Source organism: Apaloderma vittatum, unplaced genomic scaffold (assembly GCF_000703405.1).
Source record: "Apaloderma vittatum isolate BGI_N311 unplaced genomic scaffold, ASM70340v1 scaffold11121, whole genome shotgun sequence".
Classification (NCBI taxonomy): Eukaryota; Metazoa; Chordata; class Aves; order Trogoniformes; family Trogonidae; genus Apaloderma; species Apaloderma vittatum.
Window position 1 is genome coordinate 12872 of NW_009699626.1, and position 21988 is coordinate 34859.

The window sequence follows — 21988 nt, forward strand, 5'->3', positions numbered from 1 at the left end:
TGTTGTGGAAACCTAGAAGCAAGAAGGGAATTGAGAGATTCTGTAGTGTCTCTTTATCGTAGTAAGAAGGTCAGGTCTAAGTTTCAGTCATTGCATAGGAAAGCTGCTTGATTTTTTGTTTTAAATTTAAAAGCCTTGCTTGTGCTAGGTGCGTTTTTATCGTTTACATGATAGTAAACTTTGTCAGCCTTGATCAAAATAGGGAGTATCTGTTTTCACAATAATACAAGCATGCAACAGACTTAGCCCTACCACGATATTGATGATGTTATTTTCTGCCAGAAAGTATTCTTTCTGAAAATAATTAAGCTAATGCATTAGAGTAATAGCATGCATTCATGAGACGTATTATAAATTCAATTTCAGAAAATTACAACTGATTTTCGTTAACTACCTTTTTATTCTGGATGCTGTGAGGAATTGATTTCATGTCTTACATGTTTATTTTAACTCTTCTTATGTATTCCTTGAATTGCAATTTGAGGACTTGTTTTAATCGGTTACTTTTATCACTCTGTGCAGAAAATTATGCTTAGCATCAGTCAATTATACTATGTATCAGTCTATGTAATGCTATATTGAATTGCATTTGTAAGAAGAACCTGGCTTATAGTTCCAAGTTTTCGCTTTTCTCTCAAGTGTTGCTTACGTGTGCAATTTTCCTTTCATGCTGTTAAGAAACTACTGGAGAAACTTGATGAGCAGCTAGAGGTTCTTACAAGCTAAAATCCCAAACCAGGAATTTGTAATCCTGAGAAGCAATCGAGCACTCTATAGAGGGTAGGGTAAAAATTACCTGTGCTCTGCTGGCAGGAAAATGAGTAATGCATGTGTTCAGGATTACAAGTAATAATACTTCAAACCAGTATATGTTACGCAAACTGAAGTAGAAATTGAAGCAGCTCCCCAGTGGCTAGATGGCCAACGTGTTCTGTACTAGTTAGTCCAGAAATATGTGACGCATTTTGCAGCTTATCCGGCAGATGTTGTGTGTCCTTCTGGAACAGGCAAAGTGTCACCTGTAGGTGGAGTAAAGATGTTACAATATCCTGGTAATTTTGTTGTTGTTCCAAGGGGTAAAAGTTACAATTTTGCCTTGCTCCAGACTGTTTGATGTGGCTTTAGCCCTGTAGGATGTTTCTTTAAGCATATAGTTGGCAATATGTTCTTCATAGCATTATTGAAACAAGTGTTGCAATATTAGTGAGTTGAAGCAATGAAAGAGCAACATTTGTAAAGGAGACTCGTTTAAGTAGGTCATGTCTAGAGGACATCGCTCACAGACAGAAACAAAGCAGATAAATGCAAAAATAGGTTGGCAAACAAAATTATATGTAAAGTAATAACCCATGAGCGGAAAAATGTAAAATGCTCACAGGATTTAAACTGACTTTAATATCAAAAATGATTTGGGTGTTGTCGTGGACAGTTTAATGAAACATCTGTATGCTTGTGGTCAAACAAGATGATCAGTATGGGATGGTTGGGATGGAAAATACAGAAAATACTCTAATGCCGTTATATTAATCCATAATTCAGTTTTAAATTAAAATAGTATTTACAGTCTCACCCCATTTTAGGAATATTTCTGTTGCAAGGCAAAAAGTAACCAATGACTTAAGGACAACTCTGGCAAAGAAATTAGGATTCTATCATTTTTTAAAAAGCAAACAAGTTAAAGTGGTATTTTGGCAGAGTAAGATATTTTAAGAATTACCTTTCTCATCTCCAAGAACAAGGGACTATTCAGTAAAATCAAAATTAAGAGACTTTCTTTTCTGATATGGTGTGTGAATAAGTTGTGTAATTGTGTTGTGACTCTATATAACGTGCAATTACAGTGTTATTGCTAGCAACAAAAGTAGGATTAATTTGGCGGTGATATTAAACTTTTCTCTTTCAACTTTAATGTCCAAGTTGCATAGTAGTTTAAGGGATTTCTTGTACTCTGAATCATCAGTTCTTGGCCTTCAAAAGAAACAAGATGTGAGAAATATTCAGTTTGGTGGTTCCTGTAATTAAGCAGTGAATACTACTTAGGCAATTTTTTAATATTTGTGTTCAGATTTGGGAAAAAATTGACAAATTATGTGAAAGTGATGCAAATCAGTGGATGCCTTTCATGTCCCACCTCTGTCAATCTCCCCTTTTATTTCTGTATGTTCCTACTTCATGGTTCTGTGTGTCTTCGTCTACTTCTGTAATCAGTTAGTGAATGCAGATGGGACTGTACCCCTTCTCATTGGTGCCTGTGAGACTGGAATTAATGCTTTTACTGGGAAAACAAAACAAAACCAACAACAACCAAAAAAACCCACCAGTGCCAATGCTGTAAGAATTGTGAGCAACAGTCTTTGGTCATAGGACTAGAAAGTGTCTCCCTTCCTTCCTCCTTCTCAAGAGCATGTATAAAGCCATGCTTCAAGCATGGAGAGACACTAGTGGACCAGTAAATTGTCCCGCCTCTAAATACCGTTTACTGTCTACTCTGAGGACTGCTGCTATTGTAGCATTTAAAGCCTTTTATCTTCTGCTATGGCTAGACTGAGAAAGGTGGTGTTTTCTGCCATGGAAGTACTGCCACCTGCTGTCACAGTAGTGCGAGGTATAGGGGGGTGATCTCAACAACCACACATGGACTCACCTTGCTTAAAAAGTGTGGCAATACTGCAAACCATCTTTGCAGAGTAAGGTAGACACATCACCTCGGGGGTGGGAAAGGCCTGTGTTCACAGGGAGGAAGCAAACTTGCTGATTTAAATGAAAGCCTAGAAGGTTTGAAATACTGGTCTATTTAAGCCAGCTGTAGAAACCCAATTATTAAAGTAAAATCCAAGCATTGCAGCTTTTATAGTGCAAAGTTCTCAGAAGTAAGGATGATAAGAGTGTAGGCCTTTTGTTCATGCTATACTGATGGAGCCTTTTTTATGCTTTTTTGTAGAGAAAAAATGGGCTCAGATCTTATGATTGAAACTGCAAGAAATTCCAAATGTCCAAAGGTAAGTAAAATTTTCTAAGGTAAATACTAATTGTGTGTTCCACAAATACTTCTAATAGCTCTCCAAGCTTCTGTATGTCAGAACCCATGCTTTTAACGGATCAAAATTCATTAGATTCTTCAAGTTCTGCAGCAATTTCTCATGTTCTTATTTAATACTTTAATTTAGAATACATTTCAGAGATGTTAAAGGCTTATGAGCAGACAAGCACTAGGTCAACTTCTTGAGGTTGTACGGTGTTGTTTTTTCACGTATGAGAAATCTAGTCATTGGAGATCCTGTCCTTGTAGCTCTGATCTGTGCAGCAAAAGAACAAGATTTCTCCTCGCTTTTATATGGATTATCAGATTTTCTCCCATCACATTCATAGGTCCCAAGATCTCAACTCTTCCTGCTTGATATAAAGGGCATCAATTAATTGGAGGGATGTTATATACAGCAGCAGCACAAGAGTGAAAGATGATAAAGCACGGGTATTTTATTTTTGGTGAAGGGATAGGGTGTGAAGAAAGAAGGGAAATATAATAGCATGTATTTCAGAACAATCTGTAATTAACAGGTGTTTTGGTGTCAGAGCACTATATTCAATACTTTGCTGTTAAATGGAAGATATTCACATTTTTCTAAACATAGAAACATGTGCTTGACTGACTGCGTTCCTAGTCCATGTCTAAAACAAGGACATGAAAAGGCTGGAGTGGTATGTTGCTTTCTGAGAGAGCAGCTATCCTACATTGACTTGAAAGTTATCTTTGAACCGGGATCTTTGGCTTCCTTCCATGTTCTTCAGTAATAAAATGTGAATATAAATAGAGTTGAAACTAACTATTCCTAGTAATAGCTTTGTAGTGCTGGCAGTGGTGGCACTCTTTACAGGCACAGCAAAATCAAAATTCAATAGGCAGTTCTGTGCTGTGCTGCTGTTAAATTTGTGGTGAGATGGATTTTTCCAGAAGGTGCTCAGCGCTTTACAACTGCATCATGAAGTGTATATGGGTATATGGATATATACTCTATGAATTTTTTCAAAGTGTTTTTTTTTTCTTGCTGCTTCTAGTAGTGCTTAGAACCAAACCTTCCTTTTGACAAAAGCAGGAAACTTTTCCTCCATCAAATGATGAAGTATGAGTCACACACGTGTTTTGCTTCTGCATTGTCATACAGAAGTTACACTTTTCTTGTTTTCTATAAGGATGAACTTACTGTGAATTGAATGATTTAACTTGTGTAGTTTAAGAATGGAAATGAATACAGTGATATCACACTGCTGGTCAGCTGCTAGTGCTGTCGAGTAATGTTTCGCCAAAACACTGTGCTCTGTAAAACAGTGAACAAAATAGAATTGACCATCCACGTGGCTGCTGCAGAGTTTCATTCTGACAGCGCCAGCCAGGCTGGGTGCATCATCACTAAAAGATCTTGCACGCTCTAACACTGACCCGCAGTAACTACAGGTACTCTCACCTCATGTGACTTTAACTGCAAGTTGCAAATTTTTTTGCAGTCACGTGTTTTGTTTTCTGGAAATACCATTTTGGCTTTTCAGTGTCCTTACCAAAAACCTTGAAAGATTTAAGCTTGATGATTTTTTTTTTTCTTTGGGAAAGATTCTTCCTGCAGTCATTTAACTCAGGTTGCAATATTAAGGAATCATTTTCTTGGAGAAAGAAACTGAGTGGCATTTGTAACATTGATATTGCATTGTTGCATTGCTAGTTACAGGCTTTTGAGGACAAACTACTATTCATAAAGGTAAAATGTGTTAAAATCACATAGAGGACAGCAGTGTTTAGTTTAAATCTCAGTAGATAGATATTGGTAGAAAGACAATAGCCAGTGGAAACAATTAATTTCAGGTTAAAAATAGCATTTTCTTTAGGGAGATTGGGTGGTTTTTTGTTTGTTTGCTTGTTTTTTGCTTTCACTTTTTAAAATTTAGATAGGTATTACAAAAAAAGGTAAATAATAAACTTGGAAAGATTCCATAGACACGTTTAATGTGTAAATTGAATTTCATATTGTGAGAAGCTGTCATTCTCATTGTTATTATCATCGTATATAACTATTTTTATTCCTCCTAACTCACTAGGTAGCTGCAGTAAGCACCATTGTAAACAGAGGAACACCACTGAAAGCCTTTGTTTTTAGAAACTACAATCACTTTCCTGGTGTTAAGTCTCATTATATTGGAGGCTGTCAGTATAAACTGTGGCAGGCCATTAGAGCATCGTCTGCTGCACCTGGTTACTTTCAGGAATATGTTTTGGGCAATGATCTTCATCAGGTAAGTTGCAATCTTCTCCTTTAGTAAATATTTTTAAATATTATACCTGAGAAAAAAATTATCTGAGTTTCTGAATCAGTACTAAGCAAATAAGTTGGTAGCAGAAGGGAAATCTAGGATGGATAGGTGTAAGAAAGAAAATTTTTTAGCTTGTATAGCCCTTCTAGAACTAGAAGAGGTATAGTCTTAAAAATCTTAATCTTCTCAATACAGCTTAAGCTGTTCTGCTCTTCCTTTCTTCTCTGCCTGGAAGGAAACCTTATATGAGTTGTAAATTGCCTCCGACTTCCTGCTTACAGCTGGTATTTCACTGAGCATTATTTCACTAAACAGATGGTGTAACTTAAAATCTAACAATACCGTAAAGTTTGAAAAAAATCAAGTTATGCTTTTCGGTGTTCCTTTGATTAGCGCATTTCAGTTTACTGTCTACTTTCAGTTCTTTCAATTGATAGCTTATTAAGCTCTACCCTGGTTCTGAGCTAGTAAAACGAATTAAGAAATGCTACGGCAGTAAGATTAATCTCAGAGGACAACTGCAAAAGAAATTCCCTTGAGGATAAAGCAATGTCTCCTGTCAGCAGTGTGTGCTGTTGTATTATAGCTTCTGCTCATGACCCTGATTAGTCCATGCAGGACTAATTAATTTCTTTAGTAGTTTTTTAACTGTTGTGTTCTTGTCTGCCAGTGCCTCTTTAGTCTTCAGCAGGTCTGAGTTTTAAAAAAATCCTTTTTACAGTACACATTAACTAAAAACTGTTAGTATTTCTTTTTAAAAAGACCTAGTGCAAATCTGTGGCAGAAAACTCTACAAAGGGGGACTGAACCTGAGACTTTCCACAAAGACAGTATAGGGTTCTCTAACTTAAAGAAAGTATCTCTTATGTTTCCATCATATTATCTTATATGATGGCATTAGCCTTAACTACGAGAAAGCAAGAATAATGTATTTTGAGTAATATGATGTACCTGGATCACAAAGAGAATTTCCTATGGTGTGCGTTAAAAGGCTGTGTAATCTCATTACCATTGCAATGTGCAAACTGAAGTTTAAAAACTAACATAAATAAGGAGCGTAAGATGAAACAGTGAAGAAGGCATTAGGTAAAGCGATAATGAAGAGAAGCAGTGATACAGAGAAACAGCATTAAATCTGATAAACTAGCATGCTTCCAGTTTTGAATTAACTTTTTTTAAGGAGATGGAATAATTATATTCAACTATGTAAAAGCTCTTCTTGAGTTAGGGGGTGAAGGGAAGGCTTCCCATAGAGGACAGAATGGTGCTACTACATCAACCAGATTCTCAGAGGTCTTAATTTATTTTCTTTTTCACCTTTTTATTTAGGGTCTTTTTTTTTTCTTTTTTTTTTTCTTCACATTCCTTCCCCTTACACTCCCCAGCTTTCCCAGCATGGTACATCTTGTTATCCCCAAAACACTTTAATCAAGTACTACCTGAAAGAAGCAAGTAAGTTTCCAGGTTGTTTTTTTTTGTTGTGTTTTTTTTTTCTTTTTTAAAGCTAAAAATGGAGTGACACATCAGATATTCCAAGCCTAAGCACTGCTTGAAATCCTGAAACATGTTCATCTTCCATCTGGCCAAGCAAAACTGGAAAGGGAGCTGCTCAGCCTTTGGAGCTGTTCCAAGCTGCTCCTCAACTGCTTGAATGGGTCAGTGTGAAGCTATGTCAGGCACTTTTCTTCCTCTTCTCACCTTTCCACCCCCTCTTTCCTTGAATCGAGAGTACATCAAAATCTGTCCATGCTTATGTAGGAAGAATAGCTAAATAAACAACATGGCTTTAAACTTCTTCCCAGTGCTTAGGGAATTATTTGTCTTAACATAGTTTCTAAATTGCCAGACTTGTGTGAAATGCAGTTAAGATTGGTGTTCATTTCATCTATAATTGCTTTGAAGTCCAGTTTGCCAGGCTAAAGAACGTGCAATTAGTGTTAACAAAGATCAGATCCAGTATTTTCAGACACACAGAGCTAGAATGAAGTCTAGTTCATTTTGCCTTACTCCAGAGTCTTTGGACAAAGCCCTTCCATATGATCTCACCAACAGTGTTTCACAGACTTTCCATTCTTTTCTGTTTGGCGCATTTTAATTACTAGAAAGGAAGGGCTTAGGTGTGGTTCACCTTTGTGAGCTAAATATGTTTACAGTGGTAAAATTCTTTTTTGTAATAGAACTAGATTCTAAGTTTTCTGACTTACACTTTCCTATCATCTGGAAAGCTGTCTTCTGCGCAGACGTGATATTTAAACACTTTTGAATTCTTTTAGAAACCAAAGGTTACAATCTGTCATGCGTTTTTCCCCCAGATTATGCTTTTCTTACCATATCTCTCTTTCCATAATTATTTATTTTGTGCAGGGTGTGCTTGGTTTTTTAGAGAGCTGGCTAGCAAGGTGCTACAAGGCAAGTGCCACGTAACTATCTTCATGCAGATCTCTACCTTGGATTATAAATCCACCACTGTACACTGAAGCTGCCTTGAATTATCTTGTTTTAACACTGGGGTAAGAGCCTCTACGCATGTAGCAGACTGTTACCCTATGTTCTTGGGTGTAAGGGTACCTCAGTGGAACATGCAAGGTAATCAAGAGTTTGATCTCTACTGAAGTATCTAAGATTAATTGAAAAGAATACATATACGTAAATAAGTTTTTAAATAGAAACCTAAATGCGGTCATCTCACTGTTTAAAATAGCTTTATGGTTATTTTTGAAGTACGCTAATAACTCTTAGTCCTTAGTTTTTGTTAAGCATCTTTATTCTAGAAGTGCACTGCCATTGACGTGTTAAGTTGTTCAGCCAGGTCATGTGTGATAGTGACATTTGCAGTTGTGGAAACACTCGCTTTTCTTCTGGCTTATCACTTTAAGCCCGTACACTAAAAGATTGGGCTGCTTTTCAACTGCAGAAATAAATGAAGCATAATTTTGAAAAATGCATCAGCACAGTATGCATTAATTGTAAATAATAATCTATGCCAAAGGCTTCAGTTTTGTAGTACAGTATCAGAAAGATGATGGTCTTCTGAGGATTTTTTTTCAATGGATTGGAAGCTTCCAGTAATTAATCAGCATAATCTTTTCTGAACATAAACTGTGCTAGTTTCTTATTAATTTATATCTAATCTACTTCTGCACTGTTAATATTTCTAAATAATTCAAAAATAGATAAGGCCAAACTATAACAATGATTCTAAGTAGTCTGTGAAAATTCAGAATAGGAAATATAACAACATTTACTTGCTGGCTTTGAAGTTTGGAACTCTAAAGGATTATATACAGAGATGAGGTTTTGTATTCGCTAACTAGTCAGTTGTACATTTAAACCTGTGGCCGTTCATCTGATTCGGGAGTCTTCAAACACGTGAAAATACTTACATTGATAATGGAAATTTAGTGGATTTGTTTTATAATCGGCCGACATATTCTTGTTCTATGTTACCTAGCTTTCGTTGAAGTTGAAAGTCCCTTTGCAAACTGTATGCAGTATTTACACCTAGTAGTTATTTGAGATAAATTTTTAAAGATTTTGTGTATGACTGTAGATGTATATGCTGGAATCGTGCCTGAACTGATGTGTAGCTGTTTGCTTTAACCCTTTTCCATAATCTGTATATTTCTATGTTTATATAGGTGTCTGTACACACATGCATGCCCTCTCTCTGGGAACATCCCAGTCTGGCTCCCTGTGCTAGTCACTGTAAACATTCAAGGGGAGTGCAAAGTGTGTTGATTTTTTGAATAAGGTAACACATTATTTTTACAGTTCTTTTGATATAATTGCTTAGAAAGAGGTTTCTAGGTGTGTGAACACCTTTTATTTGTGCTGCAGATAAGATGATGTCAGGTTTGTTAAATTTCTACAAAAAGTAAATAGTTCAAAACCGAATAGCAAGATTTACATTCAGGTCAATCATGCCATGCTATCTGGTTCCACTCTGTTAAGTAGGAAAAAACAGTGCAGCTGTTGGTAGATGAGGGCAGGAGGATTAATATTCTTTGTGGTTCAAAAGAGGAACACATTAACATTCAAAGGGATTTAATCCCTGTAACATGCTTCTCCAAGGAACAGGGCAAGACAAGAGAGACCAAATCATGATGTTACAATACAGAAGCTGTATTGCTACATTTCAGCTTTTTTTATTTTAAAAGCTATTTATGAAGCACTGAGAACTCATAACCCTCTCCCCAGTCCTGTTACAACTAGTGTGTTTTTTTTTTTTCTCCCTGCTTCCCACAGGGAGTATTTGTTTTTATATCTATTCTCCTATTTCTCTCTTTTTTTTCCCTCTGTCGTGTGAAAAGTATCCCAAGTAAATTACAATTAATTAAAAAAGCATTTTGAGATCTAAGAGAATTATTATGCACACTTCATGTACTAGGTTTTACAGTAAAAACTAAATTTGTATCACAGGATTAATTAAAGGGGCAGCAGGGATTGGGAGGGCAGGGAGAGTGTGCGTATGTGATGGATGTAACAAAGTCACAGATTTTTTTTCCCCAAATATACTCACTTTAATACAAAGGACTTGATCACTTTTTTCTTGATAGCTTCTCATAATTTCATTGATGCATTGCAATTCCATGTATTAAACGTTGGTGTTGTCTTATAGTAATGTTCAAATAATCATATTTTCTTTAAGCAAGATCAGGCAGTAAAGCTGTTAAATTGGCAGCTAATGTGTTAGGGGAATTTTAATAAGAAGTGTAACAACGTGTGGTGAGAATACAACCTAGAAATAAAAAAAATAGGTGTGGTACAATAAAAAAACAGGTGTGGTACAATAAAATTTCAAGACTCACCTTCATTTAAAAAATATAATATACAGTTTCTTTGTATTTTTCAAACATTCCCCTTAGGGAAATCTGCAAAACCATTTCATCTTTGTAACATGTTACAGGAGAGGCCTTCAAAAGTGATTCGCTTAGTGGATCCTACCCTAATTGGTTTTACATGGTAGCTTTTAAAATTAGATTCAAGGGTGCTTCCCAGGCTCTAAGAAGACATAGAATATAGGTCACATTGAAGTTCTTTTCATTCTTAGGATATGCCACGGTGATCAGCGTGCACCAGAGCTTATACAGACTGCGGGTCAGTAGGTGTATCTTGTTCTCACAATGACAGAAACAAATATTTCTTTGTTTCTCTGTCTACTTGTTGCCACACACATTTTCCTGCAGCCTTCAAGGCAATGATACCTACTGTTTAAGGAAGAGGGAATTTACTGAAATGGGTTAGCTACATGGATATGCATTTATTGGTTTGTTTGTGGGTTTGGTTTTGGTTTTTTGTTGTTGTTCTGGTTTGGATTCTAGAGGTTTGGTTAGCAGCTCGTAAGGTAAAAGCACATGATGCAGGTGACCAGCCTTTGTGAAATTGCTGTGGTGGTTTGAAGAGCAGACTGCTCGTGAGATTCCCCACAGGGCCTTCTTAAGTGAGGGGTTATTGGAAGATTTGTTTAGTTAAATGAAATTGAGAGTATATTTCCTTTAGGCATTTAACTCGGAAGCATACTATTTTTTATCTCCAATGATTGGACTCGATCTTAATGGTCTTTTCCAACCTAAGCAATTCTATGATTCAGAGCAAGACTTTGCTAATGTAATTTTCAGAGTGTGTATTTAAAACAAATCTCACTCTCAGATGAGCTGTATTACATTTAGCTTTTTTTTTTTTTTTTGCTTAGACTTCTGAGTCCATATATCTTTAGTGACATTGTTTAGCAGCTGCTATTTACTATAAAACAAATTTGTAAAATCACAGGAGACTGGTAGAGTGAAAAATTGAGAACTGAATTAATTTAGTGATGTCTGTCCAGACAGTCTAGGTTGCTACTCTTGAGTTACCGGCCACCATTTCTAAGATCCAAAAGAACAATTTACTTGCCAGTTTTTGGTAGCTTGTAAGTTTTATTTTCCCAAGTTGTGTATGTGCCTAATACTGAATTGAATAGGGCCATATTTCCATCTGAAATTGCCTTGTGATTTTCACTGCAGATAAAGGCCTAAGACTATAGTTGGGACTATTGATAGACTTTTACCTCTGCCCTTAAGAAAAGCTTGGGTTTTTTATAGACAGTGGCCTGGCGCTTAATGCAAACAATCATTTCATACTTTGTCAGTTGCTAACCAGCCTCCAATTTACCTTCTATGTTGTAGTGTAGGAAACTGCCTCTTCTTGTCATGGATACGGGTCTTAGTACCATGACAGGAATAAATTTTGCTATGTATTCAAAATGTGCATAAAGTCAATTAATTGAATACCCTGTGCATTCCCATTAGACAAGTAAGGCACGATATCTAAGCCTCATTTCCTCTACTGAGCTTCTCAAGGATTAATCCGTAGTGTTAATTTTGCAAATCCCAAAATCAACTGGCAATCTCTTCAAAGATTCTTTCCCTTTTACTGGAGATATATTTAGACTGCTGTTTTTAACAGCAGATGTATTTTAGATCTCTGGCTACAGAATTTAGAATTTAGAATTATCTCGGGTACATTTCCTTAGGAAAAAACTAGGGGAGTATGAAATGAAACAATTTCCCTCAGGTCAAATTCAGTCCTTTGTCATGGTCGCCAACTGCATCATAGACCATAGTTCATAAACATGTAAATCTTTTTTTGCTCCTGCTACCCTTTAGAACATTATTTCAAGAAGATATTTCTTTATTTTTCTCATGGCCAGAAAATGTCTCGTTTTTCACTCTTAAGTCTATTCCTGGTTGATGGATACAAATTCTCCTTGTGCCAGTGCTGTTCTTTAGTTTAACTTTTCTTCTCATAATACTTATCCTTTCGATGTATAGATATAGAAAGCACTTGTGTCTTTTTTTTGTTAGTCTCAGTATGCCGGCCTGTCTAAATCTTGCAAAATAGACTCTGTATTCTCTTAATCATCCTAACAGTTCTTCATTGCACCTGCTGCAGTTTGAGTAACCTTTCTTCAGACTGACTATTTAGTGTATTTTGGTGTGACGCAAGACATATTGTGGAGAATTGAATGATATACCAGATTCAAATTAGCATTTCCGAAAGCCAAATTCAGAGGAGTTAATTTGATCAGACTGGAACACTGTATTCTAGATGACATCTTAACTGTGTAGTCTATTATTTTCAGAGGAAGGTACAGCTGAGAATTACAGCTGCTTTTTCAAGAAGTACTTCACATATAGGTTGTTTAAATTGTTCTGTGACAGTGTTCTATTCAGATCTTTCTCATGGTTGCTCTAATTCCAGCTTAGCTGAAGAGCTTAGCTTTGTGTTCATGAGCACTTTGCTTGGCTATACATCATCTCCATTGGGTTTCCTTCGAATCTTTCTATATTTACAGTAAAGTCTTAGTATTTGCAAAATCTCTAACTTTATAGTAACAGATTTCACTAGCAGATGCATGCTTTTGAGAAAATAATAACCAAGAGGATGAGCCCCAGACCAGCTGTTGAGTAGCTCTGATAGAAAGCAGTCCCAGCCAAAGTGCTCCTCGTTCAGTGGAGGTTGCTCTTCCATCTCATGAGCCAGTTCCTTCTCGTCTATAATCTCTTTTTTTGCTTCCAGTAGTCTGGCACGTCAGGTGCTTTATAGATCCAAATTTTCTTAATCTAAACATTTCCATTTCCATTTCTGTCTTTGATAAACCCATCTTGTATTTTGTCAACTAGGCATGTACTTAGTAATTTAGAGGACCCATGAAAATGCAGGACATTTCCTTCAGTTCCTTTTTCCCCTTCCCTTGCCCCCACTGTGGATACAAATACTAAGTAGTTTATATCTGAATCCTGAACCCTTCACAACAGTTACCTCCAATCTTTAGTTCACTTTGTGTCAGTAGCAATGAAATGAAATCTAATTTTCGAGTCAACAAATATAAAATTGTATTAAGAAATTTAAGTACCTTGCATTGTACCTGAGTGTACAGGGCACCGTACATTTTAGAGATTTGTTAGAAATATTGGCACCACCATCCAGTGCTTTTCGCCAAGACAAAGAGGAAGCAATTTTACTTCTGCGCTGTTTCATGTTTATAAAACATTTATCTGCTTTATGGGGTCAGAATAACTTCTGCAGGGACACAGATTTCCTGTACTTGCTGGGAGCTCTTCAGCAGTTTTGTCCTCAGTAGTACTGTGACCAGACTGACTGGTTACCTACAGGAGGAGGGCCATAATTAATGTGTATTTCAACAATATTTAAAAATATTTAACAAAACAGGATCATCACATAAGCTTTGTAATGAGGAGAGGGTATTTGTGCCTCCGCTATAGGGGCTCATTTGTTGTATGGTTAAATCTGTATAGATTCATTTACTATAATTTTTCTAAGTAGTCCCTTGGTATAGTGCAGCAACTCTTCAAAATCCTCATCTGAAGCAGTAAGACTTATCCTTAATTTATTGTATTTGTTGCCTGTAAACATAGAACTTGAAACATGCTTATCAAAAGTTCATTCAGAATCTTGTCCTAGCCTGTAATAGCTTTGTACTAATTCCGTCTCCACTTTTTTCCCAAAGACAATGCAAGTTAAAAACAAAGCAAGTCTGTAAAAGTGAACTAAAATGCAAAGCATGTCTGCCTGGGCGGTCAGGTGAAGTAGTTACTATGGAGCCAACAAACTCTGCTTCCAAATATCAGACTTGGTTTTCTTATATGTCCTTCATCCAGTGCTAGATTGTTTTCTTGAGAAGTTGAGCATCATGTAAGTGAAACTGTGCAGCACATGGGATGTTACACAGAACAATTACAAAGCACAACTTGAGCCTGACGGAACTAGGAAATGCAGTGACAGCCTTTGAATGTAGAGTATTCTGAACTTATTAGAAACAGCTACCCATGGTAAAGTATGGTTCAAACTGATTTTGTTTTTTAATTTTAATATCTTAATTTTAAATAACTGTTTCCAAAGTATTAATTTAAATGCATGAATAGTGACTTTATAGGTGTTCACCATCGTTATTTATATGAGACAAGATTTTCAGAAAGTCCTGTGCTACCAGGTTCCCAAGTGATCTGGAGCACTTTCCTTGAGACTTCCTGATGTATCTTCCATCCAATGGTAGCATTTGCCCCCCTCTGTTTCATAAGGTTTGACTGGGCCTTTCTTTATTCCTAGAACTGGTCAGTGCACTGACCTCAGCAGCCCAGAAGAATGTCAGAAGGGAAGGGGTGACTCATGTGTGTCTGGGAAGTGAAAAAGAGTTTGTAATTGGATTAGGAACCAGCTAAATGAGAAAAGATGGTGAAATGTCAGGAAGGCCAGACAATCTGAGAATGGAAGAACAGAGAGAATGAGGGGTCTGCTCTGGCTCTTTGCCCAACACTGCATCCTGAATCAGAACTCAGGACAACTGCACATTTTTGTGGATGTTGGTCAGCGTTTAGTCATTTGAAGAGTTCTTGTAAGTTACCCTTTCAGTTACAGATTCCAAGGTATGAATTGCAAATGAAAAATAAATGTTTGCAAGACTTAGACTGGACTGACAGAGTTCAGTTTCTAAGAAGAATGGCTTTTAAAATGCAATTTCATTTTGAAGCTAAACATTTTGCAGCTAAAAAAACATGAATCTATGATTCATATAGTATTTCTTTGAGTAGAACCTTAGGAGAATTGGAGGGGGACAAGACCTCAGGGGGTCGTCTGGCCCAGCCTCCTGTTCAAATCAGGATAAACCTTAAAGCTGGGTCACGCTGCTCATGGCCTTGCCAAGCTGAGTTTTGAAAATATCCAAGGATGGAGATTCCACAGCTTCTCTTGCTCTTACTCTGCACTTTTTGAAAGAGTCTGGCTGTGTTGTCTCCCCCTGTGGTGGATAACTGTCATTAAACTCTTCCTTGGCTTTCTTTTTCCAGGTTAAGCAAACTCATTTCCCTGCATCTCTTCTCATAGGTTATGTGATTCAGCCCCCAAACCATCTAAGTAGTTTTTTACTGTACGTATGCCTGTTTTTCAGTGCCTTGTAACTGGGTGTCTGAAGCTCTACACAGTATTCTCAGTTTGACCTCATGAATACTGAATAAAAGGGGATAATCACTTGACTTGACCTACTGGTTTTGCTTTTAACCCAAGTGTATGTTCACAATCTAGTAGTTCATGTACTATGCTGCTCACACTGTCTCACTTTTTCTTTGTTCACACAGACAGTACCATATGCTAGCAGTATATCTACTAATAGAGATGAAAGGAGGGACATTTGAAGACATTCTAGTCTATCGAAAAGGAACTGATAAATTTATTAGGAACTGAAAAGATTTAGGCCTGTGCATAAAATCAGCATTGCTTTGTAGAATTCAAATTACATCTGAACCTAATAGTATAATTTAAATATTATTTCACATCAACAACATTCCTACATCATTTTATGTGGTATAAAAGTCCTTTTTTGTTTGCCTTGTTTTGTTTATATGAAGGGTGCTATGCTAGTATGCTGTCCTTCTGGATTACTATTTTTAGTTTGTCATTCTTCCCTCCTGCAGAGACATGCTACCATCATACTAACAGAAAAATTTAAATTTAAGATTGAGAGATAGATGGATCAAAGACAAGAGATTGTACCAAGGAAACAGAGCATTTGAAATTGAATGGACTTATAAGATGAATGAGTTCCTCCTTTTGAAAATAGAGACAAACAAGAACTTGGATTTTGGCCAAGAGGCATCTCTATATCCATAGATCAGATAGATAAATAGAAATTAATATGAAAGAGGAAGCTCTTAGGTTAGTCACCAAGACATTCCACACTACCAACAGTCTTTTGTTTATGTTGCATTTTGGTTAATGTACTTTTATAAACATATTTTAAAAGCTGAGTGCTTACAATAAAATATTTTAATTGGTAAATTATAAATAATTTAGGTTATTTTGTATAATATATCCACAGAATAACTTCAACAGAATTAGACGGTAAAAAAAAAAAAGATACCAAATTTAGTAGTTCTTCTAAACAAATAGCAAAATTAAATACATAGAAATTCAGAGGGAGGATCAGTGAAGATTCTTATGATCTTAGTGTATTTTATGTACAAAACTAAAGAGTTGAGACACTGGAATACAATTCCAAGTGATCAAGAACAAGCATGAAGAATGATATGTCATGATTTCTAAAAATCACTTTTAAAAAATGTAGATAATTTCTCTGTTGCTAGTTTAGTATGTAACTTGGGAAGGATGTTTTGTCCAATTTTATGAAGATAGAGAAATTATTTAGAATAAGTAAGGTTAGTTGCTATTTTTTAATCTTGGAACTGGAGAATTCTTTGTTGTTTACAGTTTTCTTAGAATTCATGTACGTGTGAAATCATTGCAACTACTTTTAAAACTTGTGAAATATTTTTTTTCACAAGAATTTCAGCCTTTGATGTAATTAGCCCTAAGGTTTCTGAAGCTACAGAATTAGGTAAATTATTGCAGTTTTTTCTTCATCGAGTCCTTAATAGGCCAATTTAACAAAAAATATTATTTATTCTTTCAGTAGTTGATCACTGTAAGCACAAGAGCAATGTGATGAACATCTCTGTTGAACAGAGTGAGATATTCTTGAAAAACAGTATTGGTCGGGTTGTGGTCATTATCAACCATGATCTCTTCATAGGGGAAGAAAAAATCAGTTGCCTTCTTTACTGAGTCTTGCATCTCACTGTTTAAAAGTTAGAAGTATCTACATAAATGCTAGAAGTTATGTTAAAGGTGTCTACACTAAAATTCATTAGGAGTGGGTAATTACTCCCATTTCAATAAACCTAAATTGGAGAATGTTTAAATCTGAAAGTCGTTGCACAAAACAGTTAGTTATCATCATAATCCACATTTGGTATGTGTAGATGTGTGCACTTTAGCTTTCTTTGATATTTTGTTTGTCAGTGTTACAAATATATCAGAATATTTTGGTATTACTTTGGTAACACTAATTTTCCCATGGTGAAGCAATTATGTTTAGTTAAATTCTATCGACAAGATCAGTGGAAATTATTTGGTAAGCTTTTTTTTTAATCTAGGATTTAAAGAAAGAAGTAGGCACCACAAAGATAACTGTTAAGATTTTTAGATTAAGATTAATGGGGGATTATATCAAAGACAAAAACATCCTTGTATTTAGTTTTCTGTGTAGAAGCTAATTTAAGCATAAGCAAAGGATAATAGGAACTGAAGAGACCATTCATGTTAGCAGTGTTTTGAGCAAAGTGGACAGTATCCAGAAGGAGTTCAAAGAGCTTTCTGTAGGCTGAAATGAAAGCTTAATTAAAAAGAGGAAGGAAAAAAAAAAACAAAAACAAAAACAAACCACAAAAAACCCCACAACAAATCAACCTCAAAACCTCAGCTCAGTAATCCTGGTTTTACTTATTTATCTAGTCCAGCTGTAGTTAAAAGGAGTTTCTGTAATATGTTTATCAACTCCAAAATAATTTTTTATTCTAAGCTATTCCTGAGTAGAGTTGCTTTTTCTTTTTTTTTAATTGATCTTGTAATGTGATGGTCATGTATGGGGTACAGAGAGTTCAGGGAGCTTTAGGATACGTGGAGCTTTTGCATAATGATTGTTTAGTCAATACTCTGTTTCTTTTACATTTTACATGTTTTCTTTGTATAGATTTTATATGGCTATAAAGGTCTTTGTCTCTGCTATTAATAATGTTTTCAGCTTAAGTTTTGCCTCTATAACTGCCTTTTTTAAGGCATTCCCAGTATAAAAAGTTCTGTTGGATTCAAAGTTCAAAGTAATCATTTTCCTAATTGGAGTGAAGATGATTTAACTTCCAAAAAGTGCTGAACATACTTTTTGCGATCTGGATCAAAATCTCCTTGTCTGAATGCTTCTTGGACATATTGTCAGTCATACTGATTCTTATTAGTCCTAAAGTATTTTCTCCCAGCCTCATCACGTATGCTTTTGACATGTTGCTTGCAAAAGATGTCTCTCCTCACTTCCAGACTTGTGGAAGTAGCCTTTCTTCCTATTAGTCTTGGGCTGAATTCTGATCTTTGGACAACTTAAAGAATCCTCATGTTCCTAGGGCCTGGTCCTCAGCAGGGTTTGGAGCATAGGAGGTTCCACAAAAACATTAGAAAAAACTTTTTCTCTGTGAGGGTGACAGAGCACTGGCACAGGCTGCCCAGGGAGGTTGTGGAGTCTCCTTCTCTAGAGACATTCAAAACCCACCTGGACACGTTCCTGTGTGACCTACTGTAGGTGATCCTGCTCTGGCAGGGGGGCTGGACTAGATGATCTTTTGAGGTCCCTTCCAACCCCGAACATTCTCTGATTCTGTGTGATTCTTCCTGATGCCTGATGAAAGGACAGGACAGAAGAGCTCAAGCAACCTAGAAGTTTTCTCGGGTGCATTGATGACATCTTTCTGGCACAGTTGATGGAGAAGCCAGCAAAAAATGGTGCTTTGCTGGACCTGATGCTGGTCTAGTGCCTCGCCCAAGTTTAGCTCTTTATTACAGACTATATCCTTGTAATACCAGTAGTAAACATTTTGAGATGCAGACTTTTTCATTAAGAAATTGTCAATATATGTATCTGTCTTACCTGAAACGTCTTCAGAAGATGAAGTCATAATTTCTTCAGCTATTCCAGAAGGCTGCAGTTTCAGCCTACCTCTTCTGTACAATACTCACAACTGCAGAACTAATCACAGTCCTGGATGCTGCTCTGACGGTGTCCATAAGCCCAGGAAGCCAAGCTACTCATCTGCTGCCTAGCACAAACCGAAAACTCGCACAGAAGATAGAAATTAATGCTTGTTTGATTTAATTGGTTTTTGTGTATCCGTGCCTTTCTAGTTCTGTTTTTAGTTGTGGTTTCTTCTATGACCATGTTATGTATAGTACTAACATTTGTATTTATTCTTAATTTACAGGATGGAGGTCTGCTTCTAAATAATCCATCTGCACTGGCAGTTCATGAGTGCAAGTGTCTTTGGCCGAGTGTTCCGTTGCAGTGTTTAATATCACTGGGCACTGGTCGATATGAAAGCGAGGGAAAGACCAATCTCACGTACACCAGTTTGAAAGCCAAACTCACAAATGTTATCAGCAGTGCAACTGATACAGAAGGTTGGTGTCTTAAGATACATTTGTATTGTGGCTAGGTTCAGGATTTTTACGTTTCTTAGAATTACAGTTCCAATTCAGAGAGCAATCTCTCTTTTCCCTTCTTCTCTCTACCCACCCTACTAAAGCTACTTGAAACATGTCTCTAATTTACTATTTAGTGCCAATATCACAGGTTGTCTGGAGATGATAATATGAATGCCGTTCATAGCCTTATCTCCGTGAATTTTCATCTTAACTATGTTTTTGCTAAGCTCTTTGAGTTCTCAACTGTTAACATGAAGTTGATGACATAGATATACTAAAGATGAAAGATACCTTGAAATTTACCAAATGACAGTGATAATCCAACAGGATTTATACAAAGCAATATAGTTTTACTTGTGCTTCAGGATAAAAGGCATACTCAGAAATTAATTTCAATAGACAAATCATATTTAGGTTATTTCTCCCATAAACAGAAATGCCGAAGAGTTAATGCAGACATCGGTAGTTTTCAACAGCTTCAGAAAAACTATTACTTCTGTTCTCATCTATATGTGCTTCTAAACATGTGCTTTTCCAAGGACTAGACTGTGCCTGCCAATGGTCATAAATTCCAAGGCTGTCAGGAGGAGTCATTTAGTTTTTCAAAAATAAATGCTGTTCCTAGGATGGAAATAGACTAGAACTCTGCCACTAGCTTTTACAACCAGGAAATAGTGCTATGGAGGTGCCCCCCCTGCCCTGCATTGAAGGAAACTGATACAGTAAAAAGCTAGGGACCAGGAAATATGGTCTAGATCCCTTGCTGCACGATCTCTGTCAACTGACTGTCATTAGTAAGGAAAAGCTCAATTTCAGGCCATCTTCGTGTTTTGCATAATCGTGAAAAGGCAGTGGGAATTGTGGGGAGGGGAGACGTGCTGTCCACTTTCTATCAAAGGAAGAAAAAGTTTTGCTGCGCCTGAAAAATCAGGCAAGAGATTTGACAGGGAAAAGGAGGGGAAAGGAAAGATTATTTTGGAGACCAAAGGGAGAGGAAACAGAAAGAGGGGAGAGTAGATTTGGGAAAATACATTATGAAGGAAAAATAGGAGGTTATTAACTAGGGCAAGAAAGAGTGGATGTGGTGAGACAAGAACAATGACACAGCTGAGCTGAGTAATTTTCAGGAGGAGGGACCAAGCGGAGAAGATTTCAGGTTAATAAGAATCTTATGCTGTAGTCTTTCCCATGATACTTCTTTGACTTTAAAATTTTTATATAATAGTAGATGTTTAAAAGATTGGAGGAGTGTGATAAGAATGCAAAGAAGATGGAAATAAAAGAGAATGAAATATGAAGGATGTTACGGAAACGGAATTTTAAGGGAGCGAATGAAGAGAAGAGAGATCTAAAAGAAGAGAGAAAATAGGTTCTAAAAGCGAGGAAAAAAGGAAGATAGGAACATACAAATATATTATGCAGCCAGTTCATTATTGTCCTAGTTAACAGAAATGTTATAATTTAACTTGTACATTTTAAATTATGTTTAAATTATAAGTACAGATAAATGAAAGTTAAATTCAAACCCCAAATATGTAGTAATTTACACAAAATGAATTAATTGCAAAAAAAAGAAAGCTTTTAAACCTGCATATTTTTACTGCAGTCTGTGAGACTAGAGAAGAATATATAACTGTAATTTTCATAATACCTACTTCTGTCACTACCAAGTTTAATGAATCATGGATATCCTGAATGAGAGTATGCAAGAATGCTCTTCAGAATGCACTCTCAGCTCTAAAGGAATGTAATGTACATGTAATTTAAAATCTGGATAGCTGCAAAGCCTTCTTAATCGTCATACTAGGGAAGTTGCCCTAGAATAAAAGATGAGGCTTTTCCAGAGTAAACAGTGCAAACCACCCTATAGCTGATCTTGTAATGAGAAAGGGGTTTGGATGAGGCAATGGCAGCAAAACGTTTACTCAGCAGAGCAGCCCATGTTTACATTTACCGTCTCATTCTAGAGCACTTGTTCAGAGGCTGTAGGACAGTTTGTCTCCTGTAAATATAACTGTTTCTTTTGCTTGTTTCCAATGCAGAAGTTCACACCATGCTGGATGCACTGTTACCTCCAGACACTTATTTCAGGTTTAACCCTCTTATGAATGAAGACATAGCTCTGGATGAAAGTCGTAAAGAGAAACTCAATCAGCTGCAGACAGATGGAATCCGTTACTTAGAACGAAATGAGGAAAAACTGAGAAAAGCTGCAGAAGTATTAACAGAAGAAAAAACAACTTTGCAGAGACTTCAGGACTGGATAAGATTAAAGGCTGACATGTACGAAGGCCTTCCGTTTCTTTCCAAGTTGTGAATATGTAATGCATGAATGATCGTAAATGTAAATCTTGTTCTGGAAAATCCATTCAGTACTGTAAAGGAAGAATGTTTACTGGGGGTAAACAACATCTTCGGAAAGCTATGGGAATTCTGGAGAAAACAGTTCAGGATGCCTGTTTTGTGCACACTTACTTGATATAAGTTTTTCTGGTGTTAATTATTTTTTGAACTTTACAGATCTTACTGTTGCTCTACTTAAGTTTCTGGAAGTTGATAAAACTAAAAATCAGGAAAACAATTGTGCTACGCATTTTTGGATGTACGT

The 21988-nt window shown here is 36.4% G+C and overlaps 1 protein-coding gene across 1 annotated transcript in view; it reads left to right on the plus strand.

The window, feature by feature from the left end:
• PNPLA8 (patatin-like phospholipase domain containing 8) overlaps positions 1 to 21697 on the plus strand; it is a 33859-nt gene extending 12162 nt beyond the window's left edge. Inside the window, exons 6-9 of the mRNA XM_009878467.1 lie at positions 2942 to 2999; positions 5089 to 5283; positions 19161 to 19356; positions 21423 to 21697. Of these exons, the coding sequence (XP_009876769.1) occupies positions 2942 to 2999; positions 5089 to 5283; positions 19161 to 19356; positions 21423 to 21697 (724 nt within the window). The remainder of the gene's footprint in view (positions 1 to 2941; positions 3000 to 5088; positions 5284 to 19160; positions 19357 to 21422) is intronic.
• Positions 21698 to 21988: the final 291 nt, after the last annotated feature.